Source organism: Chiloscyllium plagiosum, chromosome 11, assembly GCF_004010195.1.
Source record: "Chiloscyllium plagiosum isolate BGI_BamShark_2017 chromosome 11, ASM401019v2, whole genome shotgun sequence".
In the NCBI taxonomy this organism is placed as follows: domain Eukaryota; kingdom Metazoa; phylum Chordata; class Chondrichthyes; order Orectolobiformes; family Hemiscylliidae; genus Chiloscyllium; species Chiloscyllium plagiosum.
Window position 1 is genome coordinate 61,004,056 of NC_057720.1, and position 10,288 is coordinate 61,014,343.

The following is a 10,288-nucleotide window of genomic DNA, read 5'->3' on the forward strand; positions in this document are numbered from 1 at the left end:
ACCAAACCGGATGAGGAACCACACATAGGCCTCTTAAAATTTCCATCTCTGGATATTACAAAGGTTGTTGGGCCTTCTGACCTGCAAGTTGAGTAAGGTCCACTTGCTTCTGTCAAGATGACTCTCACTAAGTCAAGACGGTCCACCCAACTGAACCTCGAGGTGCAATCTTCTTCCTGACCTCTCCGCCCCCACCCCACTCCGGCCTATCACCCTCACTTTGACCTCCCTCTACCTATCACATTTCCAAAGCCCCTCCCCCAAGTCCCTCCTCCCTACCTTTTATCTGAGCCTGCTGGACACACTTTCCTCATTCCTGAAGAAGGGCTTATACCCGAAACGTCGATTCTCCTGTTCATTGGATGCTGCCTGACCTGCTGCGCTTTTCCAGCAACAAGTTTCAGCTTTGATCTCCAGCATCTGCAGCCCTCACTTTCTCCTCCTTGATTATTGAGCAATCTACCTCCTCTGCCAGTTGCGGAACCCTGGACAACATTAAGATGTAATTGGAGAGACAGGATGAAAAAGTCCCTTGAGCACACTTTCGTGGCACAGGTGGCACATAAAGTTCTGTGTTTTGGTAAATTTTATGCATTATATACTATCTGTTTTTCATCATTTTTGAGTCTGTGTAGCCTTGAATGCAACTGTTTGGTGCCTAACTTCAGGTCCATAGAGGGTTTACCACAGATTATTGTTTGTATTGACAGCCTGCTGCAGAACGTGGAAGCACAATAGGCAAGGCATACATAGGGCAACACGTTCTGTTGGTGGTCAGACATCCCTGTTCTTTCCCTACCTCTGTCTCTGAGGTTGAACACTGAAAATCAAGCCTCGATATTCCTGAATTTGTCACAAAAGTTGAAAATAAGTACACAATACTCCCCAAATCACTGGATTTTCAGACTCCGCTTGATTAAACATGGAACAGGTTTCTGTGCTGAACAAGAGTTACTATTTATTACTTAGACTCTGGCTACAGATAAACCATTATAAATTGTTGGCATATAACACTATAAATTAGAGGTTGAATTAATAATTATTGTAATAATTATATGCTCCACTTATAAACTCCCCATTACACCCGCACACAACCAGACATACAAACGGTTAAAAATCATTTGGAGCAGAAGAAACTGGAAAGACAGTTCTGTAATCTTTGTCGACAAATTATGTTGAGTTGGTTGTTGCTAATCCAAACGATTCTTCCAGGTTTTCCTTAGCTGAATGATTGCAGTGGTATGCAAATGGCACAGGGTGGCTGGTTCATTTGTAAAATGTCTGTGATTTATCAGTTAAAATCTCGGCTTAAACAAATGCTACAGGAAAGATTAACTGGTTTTCTTATGGCTTAAATTGAGTTTCTACTGCATAGGACAAAGATACTGCTTCTGAACATTTGGAGATTAAATCCCTACTATAACCTGTTCTTATCCTAGGCTGATCAGCTACCTGACAACCAACCAATGGCTGTTGATAGGCAAAAAGCTGGTACTATGCCTTTATCAAGTGAGGATTGCAAAATGATCCTCAGAGCATTCAGTTTCTTCCTGAGGTTTTAACAGCCTAAAGTGCAGTTCACCCTCAGTGGGTACCAGTCTGACTCAACTTGATATGGTGGATGGTGTTCAGTAACCCATTTGGCAGGCCTGGTGTTGCTCATTCTTTGAACTTGGCAAAATCTTGTGTTTCCAAGGAGTTTCAGTTGCTATGTTCAGTAAGCCATAGTACTAACATTGAACTCTGTGGTCTGCTTAGCAATTAGTGAATCAAATTATACAGTGGTGAGAACCTTAAGTTACTCTACAGTGGACAATTCTGACAAATCTGGATATGTCTTGTCCTCCAGGTAAACTGATCAAAAATATAGACTGATAATTTATGTTTTAAACAGACATTTAAGTGCCTAAAACTAAATGCCTAAAGGAACCCCATGTTCCTCTCCTGCAACATATTCTTCCTTATGCACCCAAATTTAAGCTTTCCATGCAGCACAATGGCTCAATGATTAGCACTGCTGCTTCACTGTGCCAGGGACCCGGTTTCATTTCTAGCCCTGGGAGACAGTGCACACTGACATTCTTTTGGTATCTACATGCATTTCTTCCTCTGGGTGCTCCAGTTTCCTCCCATAAAGATGTGCAGGTTAGGTTGACTGGCCATGCTAAATTCCAGTGGTGTGCAGAGTAGGTGGATTAGCCATTGGAATTATAGGGCTACAGGGATAGGGTAGGGGGCGTGGGTCTAGGTGAGATCCTCTTTGGAGGGTTCATGTGGAATCGATGGGCTGAATGGCTTGCTTTGACACTGTAGGGATTCTGTGATGCTAGGCAATTCATAAATTGTATTCCATTGGGAGCCTGTGGTTTAGCTTGATGCTTCACGTCTGTGGTATGGATCTCCAAAATCAAAATTAGTCTCTATTTATCAAATTAAAGTGAATTGCAGACAAATGAATTACAAATTTAAATGGCAGCAATAAATAATTTATAAATACTATTTTTAAAATCTCCCATATGGGTTAAATGAACCAGAACTTTTTCTAAGCTCTCTGTATACAGAATGAAGGTGCGAGCCTACGATCTTCACAATCCACAGGTAAGAATAAGATGATGATTCAGTTTGAAGTAATCTGATTGAAATAGAATAACATTTCAATTATTTAAGCACTAACATACCGCTTTGTCATTTTTGTTGCTGAGTAAAAGCAACTTCAGATTATCAGGAAAAGATTGTAACTACAAATTTGCTTAAATTTAACTGTTCTATCTAAAGTGTAAATCATTAGAAATATAGCAGATAACTCGGAGGCTTTGCGATCAGTATGAAAACTCAGTTGGTGAGAGCTTAGGCTCTGCACTTGCATTTGTGCTTTCGGACTTGCCTTTGTAATGTTTTGCTGTTTAATTTGATCAGCCATTTGTTGGGATCTACTGCCTACATGTAAGACATCACAGCAGCACTGAAATTCAACACATTCACTCATTGTGTAATTGGCAGGGCATTCTGTTAGTTGAAAATACCACTCACTGCACAACAGGAGCATAAAATGTGCTGAAGGTCTTCCTCAAATTTTTAGATACTTTTCTTTTCCAGGGTAATTTGAGTTGACCAGACAGTTTCCAGACTGAATATGTCTGTCTGCCTTTGGCCCATTTGCTGATTGTTGGCTGATCAGATTAAACAGCATACTCACTCACATGGTTGTTCTTAATAGATAGTGTATAAACTTTACTCAAAAAGTTTGAGACTACATAAAGCGATATAGAATTTTCACTGTTAAATGTAACTCTATGATTGGGCAGGCCTGGTTGAACAATGCTGACAATCAATTTTAGATAATTATTTGAGTTTATAATATGGGTCCTTAATGCCTACTGGAAGCAAAGTACATGCGTACGCTACAATCTGTTCTTTGCAAGCCAAAGGAATATGTTCAAGCCTTACACCCTTTTTGAATTACTGAAGTTTAGGGATGCCTTAAGATCCTGATTATTCTTTCCATAGCAACACCTTTTCCAGTTAGAGTTCTGTTGCTGACAATCAGGATTTGTTTCTCCTGTAGTAGAAATTATGATTGTTTAAAATTCTTTTGTGATATGGACAAGACAGAGTTTGACATCATATCTCTCCTCTCAGCAATACTAAATCTTTTTATCACAGCAATGGTTTCTGGACTGTAGACACAAAACCTGTTGAAGAATATCAAAGCCACAGTATTAATAAATAAGCCAGAGATATAACAATAAGAGCAATGTTATCTCTTAATCTCTAACAAGTACAACATATTGCATTTCTTAATTTGAAACTTCATCTATATTTTAAAATTTTTGTCATAAATCTATAAAGTTGTTAGAACAGTGATTCGAATATTTTTGTTCATCTTTGGGATCTGACTTAGAATTCAGATCAGGCAAAGTAGCTGAAAATCTCTGAAGCTATGATATGCAGTACTTGAGTTTGGGGGACTTCGATACAGATTAAGATATTGTGACAATTACGAAGACGTGGCCCAAAGAAGGGAAGATTAGCAACCTTCATATTTCTGGCTATAAGGTAGTCAGGAAAGATACAGACAAAGGGTACAGTGGTGAGTAACAGTCTTAATCAAATAAGCTATTATAGCTCTGGAGAGGATTCATTTCTGTAAGAAAATTAACACCAGGATTTCTTTGTTTACTTCAGGGAGCCGGTGATTTGTGGTTAGTATCACTGTATCAGTAATCCAGAACTCCAGGCTAATGCTCTGGGAACATCGGTTAAAATCTTCCCATGGTAGATGGTAAATTTTAAATTCAATAAAATATCCAGAATTAAAAAGCTAGTTTAACGATCACCATGTTAACTGTCATAAGACAAAATCTGGTTCACTAATGTCCATTAGGGAAGAAAATCTGCTGGCCTTCAAATGATTCTAGATCCACAATAATGTGGTTGACTCTTAACTAACCTTTAAAATGGCCTACTTGTTGTAAAATGGTTACAAAGTCTAAAAAAAGGAATGAAACCCGACATCGATCTAGGCATTGGAAATGGTAAATGCAAACGCAGCCCTGTTAACCTTGCAAAATCCTGCCTTCCAGCCTCTGGAGTCCTGTGCCAAAATTGGAGAACTGTCACATAGACTAGTTAAGCAATAGCCAGGCGTAGTCATATTTACAGAATCATACGTCACTAGACAATGTTGCAGGCACCATTGTCACCATTCCTTGGTATGTCTTGCCTCACTGATAGGATAGATTCATCAGAGGTGCAGTACAATGGTATACAGTTGGGAAGGAGTACCTCTACTTGCTGGAAATGCTGAGGATTACAAGAGCCTGGATGGGAGACTTCAAGATTAATAGCCCCACTGAGATAGCTAAGTCCTAAGGACATAGTTGCTAGACTCTGCTTATGGCAACTGGTGAGGAAACCAACAGAAATAAGAGTCTACATTAACTCTCCCTTATAATCTAACTATTACATATGTGTATGTCCACAGCAGTGTTGGTAGAAATGACCACTGTGCACTACTTTTGGAGACAGAGTCCCATCTTCACATTGAGGATGCTAGCTTACATGTTTTGTGGCACTACCACTATGATAAATGGGACAGCTGTCAAAACTTGTCATCCATGAGGTACTGTAGCTTTTTTTTATTATTCATTCACAAGATGAAGGTGTCACCAGTTAGACCAGCATTTATTGCCTATCCCTAATTGCCCAGAGGCCAGTTAAGAGTCAACCGCATTACTGTGGATCTGGGGTCACATATAGACCAGACCAGATAAGGATAGCAGTTTCCTTTCCTAAATGACATTCGTGAACCAGATGGGTTTTTCGACAATTGGCAATGGATTCATGGTTATCCTTAGACTTTTAATACCAGATTCTTTATTGAATTCAGATTCCACCATCTGCCATCCCATGTCCCTAGATCTCAGGAATAATAGTCTAGTGGCAATACCATTAGGTCATCATCATCTGCAGCAGCAGAATTATGTTAAACTGTAATCTATAGCCTCATGGTCTGACATATTCCTTACTCGACCATTATTATCAAACAAGAGACGAATCCCAGTTCAATGAAGAGTACATGCAGAGAAAGTTAGGAGTGGCATAAGACTTAACTAAAAAAGAAGCATCAACCAGGTGAAGCTATAATACAGAACCAGCATACCAAACAGCTGAAGCAGCATACAATAGGGTTAAACAAATGGTGGTGAACAATTAAAAAGCTAACATGAGATGAAGGCCCTACAGACATATCCATCCTTATCCTTTGGGGGACCCTTCACATTAGTGCAAACGACAAAGCTAAAACATCTTCACCCAGAGGTGGTACATGGATAAAAGCCAGAAGAACGGCAGGTACTATAAGTTAAAACCAAAAACAGAAATATTTGGAAAAGCTCAGTAGGTCTGGCAGCATCTGTGCAGAGAAATCAGCGTCAACTTTTCAGGTCCAGTGATCCTTCCTCTGATTTCTCTTCGCAGATGCTGCCAGACCTGCTGAACTTTTCCAGCAATTTCTGTTTTTGTTGTTAGTGCTAAATGGATGATCCATCTCAGCCTTCTCCTGAGAACCTCAGCACATCCCATTTGATACGTAAAAATGGCTGGAGGAACAAGAAACAACAAGAGCAATGATTCCTGACAACTTACCAGCAATAGCAATGAAGACTTGTGCTCCAGAACTAGGTGCTATTCTGTACTGGGAAGTTATTAAGCTACCGTTAGAAGTAATAACATGCAATTAGTTGTAATTTGCTGCAACCCAATAGAGAAGTTGTTATTTGGAAGCTGGTCATTCTGTAAAAGCTCAAAGAAGTCTGAACAAGCCCGTGAGCACTGTCAGAATATTTACTGATGTCATGTGACTGACCCCTTAAAAAGACACTGTCCCAACATAACGAACACCACCTATACTTCATAAAAGGTGCACCCCAGCTAAACTGTTCCAGTAGAAAGCTTCAAAACATCTCCCCAACAAAGTAGAAAATTGTGAATGTATGTTTTGTCCACAAAAAGCTGGACAAATCTAAGTCATTTAGCACCCAGCAATTTACTCTCAATTCTTAGCAAAGTGATGCAAGGGATCATTGATAGCAGGTTATACCAGTACTATTAACTGGTATAACCTGCTTACGAACACTTAGTTTGCATACTATCAGGGCCACTCAGCTCCTAACCTCATGATAATCTTGGACTAAATATGGACAAAAAAGCTGAACTCCAGAGGTGAAGTGAAAACTGACTGCCCTTGGCATAAGCCAGTATTTGACATCAAGGAGCCCTTGGAAAACTAGAGTCTTCGGAAATCTAGGGGAAATCTCTCCTCTAGTGGTGTTTCACATAGTCAAAGGAAGATGGTTTTGGATGTTGAAGGTCAGTTGTTTCAGACCCAAGACACCAGTGCACCAGTTCCTCAAGGTCGTCTCCTAGGCCGAACCATCATCAGCTGTTCAATGATTAACACTACTCAGTGACCCCTGACATGCTGAGATAGCCAATATCCACGTGCAGAAAGACCTGAACAGCATCTAGACTTGGGCAGACAACTGACAGCCAACATTCACCTCAAGCAAGTGTTTAGCAATGACTATCTCCAACAGGAGAGAATCTCACTATTGCTCCTTGAGTTCAGTGTTATTACAATCATTGAATTCCTGTCAGCATTCTGAGGGTTACTATTGACCAGAAACTAAACTGGACCAGCCATATAAAAGCTGAGGCTATAAGACCAGATCAGTAGCTAGGAATACTGTGGCAAGTAACTCACTTCCTTAATACCTGTCCACCATATATAAGGCACAAGTCAGGAATGTGATGAAATAATTCCTGCTTGTCTGGATGTCTCTAGCTCCAACAACAATCAAAAGCTTGACATCATTCAGGACAAAGCAGTCTGTTTGATAGCAGCAGTGTGTACCATCTACAAGATGCACTCCAGTAACTGACTCAGCCTGCTCCAACAATGCCTTCCAAACCCCTGGCCTAGACCTGATTATTAATCAGCATTGTTTTATCATTCGTAATTCTCAGTTATTCAAGAATTCCTTTATCTACTTGTCAAGAAAAGGACGTAGACATTTTGTGCAATTTTCCTTATCATCCATATTTAGACATCTGAGTCAGAATTAGGAAGAAAATAAGTAGATGAGGAATGTAGGTATCATGGAAAGGTACCATCACTGGCATTTCGAGAGAAGTCTTTTTCAATGTTTGGTCTGAAGAAACAACTGAATAAGTTTAATGGAGTTGTGTTTGAAATGTTGCTGGTATTGATGTACTAAGCCACAGTTATGCTTTGATTGTTCTAGAAACCTATGGGAAATCTTGCAAATATTCAAGACTGTCATCTAGATAGAGGGATATCTGGTTGGCATGGATGAGTTGGATCGAAGGGTCTGTTGGCATCCTGTACATCTTTGTGATTCTGAGACAACAGTTGCATGCATGCACTACTGCCTGAAAATTCCCCTCCAAGTCTTGCACCAACCAAACTTGAAGCTGTCATTGGGAAAATGCAGGAGCTTCCTTTCTAATAGCACTGTTTCCTCACATTCTATGGACTTCAGTTGTTCAAGGAGGCAGCTGACCACCACCTTTTCGAGTTCCATTAGGGATGGGCAATAAATGCTGGCCTTGCCCATGACACCCATAATTAAATGAAAAGAATCGGAATGGTAGAGGAGCCATTGTGCTATTGATCACCAAATAATTAGGAGGAGGTGGCAAAGCAAATTTGAAGGCAATAAGGTGCAAGAGCTAAAGTGATGATGGGGGGGTCTTCAGGCATTCCAAATTGCACTGCGGTTAGAGACGATGCAAAGGGCACTGGTTGGGAGCAGGTCATGAAACTTGTATGGAACTTTTGGTTTGTGCCTTTCCAACCTAAAAAAGAACGAGACACTGTTATCTATCTCTGGCAAGTGAAGAGGGACAATTGGAGTGTGTTTTAGTGTCAGAGCATCTGGGCAACATTGATCATAATAGCCTCTGGTTTAGAGAAGTAATGAAAAAGAACAAGAAATTATTATAAGTAAAAATTCTTAACTTGAGGCATTTGGAATTGGAATCAAAAATTGGCAAGCAAAACTGGAATTAAGTACTCGGGGTGTTTCCAAAAGGAGAATGCATCATGCACAGATTAGACACATTCAAATATGGGGTAAAAGACCATGTAAACCTAGGGTTCCCTGGATAAGAAAAAAAAAAAGAGGGAAATAAAATATAAGGCAGTTTGACAAGTGTAAGGTATGTATGAGTTGATATAACTCTTTTGAAAAGGAATGAAAGAGACATATGAAGATTAGATGTTAACCTAAAAAGGAAACTCGGAAGACTATTAGAAAGGTCTAAGTAGTAAATGGATGGGTGAACTGAAAAAATGCACAATCTGCAGGAATCAATCTGTGTAATATTTTTTAAATTCCACTTCAGAAAGAGAGCCAGTCTGACTCAAGATTAGGATGCATACAGACTCTAACCTCACACCTTTAGTGGATTGTCTGAGCTGAGATTCACCTTTTTTTATAAAACCTTAAGTTACGTTATTAACCTTAAGTCATTGTTTTAAGTGAGGCCTACAGAGAATCTGCAGTAGTGAGTAGAGTGGGTTATTTCTTGATTATATGTTTTGGAGGTATGTATCTTGAATAAACTTAAAATGTAAGCCATAACTATTAATTTAACCTGGGCAGTGTTTGTAGAGGAATAAGACGGTGTTATTTTCTGGGTCTGTAGATTGTGAAGGAGCAAAAGTAGCCTTTAATAGAGTGATATGTACTTCTTGTCAGATGTGGGAGTTTAAAGAGAGTTTAAGGGTTACTGCAGATTATATCTCCATAAATGCTGTTGGATGAGAATCGTATCAGATCGAATGGTCGGTTGGAGAGACAGTTAGAAGCAATGAGGAATTTGCAACAGCAACAGTATGTGATGGATAGCAGTTATAGGAAGGGGGGAAAGTCTCAGATACAGTCACAAAGATGAGTTAACTCCAGGAAGGGTAAGAGAGGTAGGCAGCTAGTGCAGGAGTCTTTTGTGGATATACCCATTTCGAACAGGTATGCTGTTTTGGAAAATGTAGGGGGTGATGGATTCTCAGGGGAATGTAGCACGAACAGCCAAGTTTCTGGTGTTGAGACTGGCTCTAATGCAATGAGGGATATGTCGGCTTCCAAGAGATCAATTGTGTTAGGGGATTCTCTAGTCCGAGGTACAGACAGACATTTCTGTGGCCAGCAGCGAAAAAGCAGAATGGTCTGTTGTTTCCCTGGTGCCAGGATCAAGGATGTCCCAGAGAGGGTGAAGATTGTTCTAATGGGGGAGAGGGGCCAGCAAGAGGTCATTGTCCACATTGGAGCCAACAACACAGGAAGGGAAAAGGTTGAGATTCTGAAGTGAGATTGCAGAAAGTTAGGCAGAAATTTAGAAAGGAGGTCCTTGAGAGTAGAAATATTTGGATTACTCCCAGTGCTACGAGCTAGTGAGGGCAGGAATAGGAGGATAGAGCAGATGAATGCATGGCTGGTGTATGGGAGAAGGATTCACATTTTTGGATCATTAGAATCTCTTTTGGGGTAGAAGTGACTTGTACAAGAAGGACAGATTGCACCTAAATTGGAAGGGGACTAATATACTGGCAGGGAAATTTGCTAGAACTGCTCGGGACGATTTAAACTAGTAAGGTGAGGGGGTGGGACCCAGGGAGATAGTGAGGAAAGAGATCGATCTGAGACGAGTACAGCTGAGAACAGAAGCGAGTCAAACAGTCAGGGCAGGCAGGGACAAGGTAGGA

The 10,288-nt window shown here is 40.3% G+C and overlaps 1 protein-coding gene across 1 annotated transcript in view; it reads left to right on the plus strand.

The window, feature by feature from the left end:
- The window catches only part of odr4 (odr-4 GPCR localization factor homolog), a 117,574-nt gene that overhangs the window by 47,452 nt on the left and 59,834 nt on the right, over nucleotides 1-10,288 (plus strand). Inside the window, exon 7 of the mRNA XM_043699510.1 lies at nucleotides 2,562-2,598. Within this exon, the coding sequence (XP_043555445.1) occupies nucleotides 2,562-2,598 (37 nt within the window). The remainder of the gene's footprint in view (nucleotides 1-2,561; nucleotides 2,599-10,288) is intronic.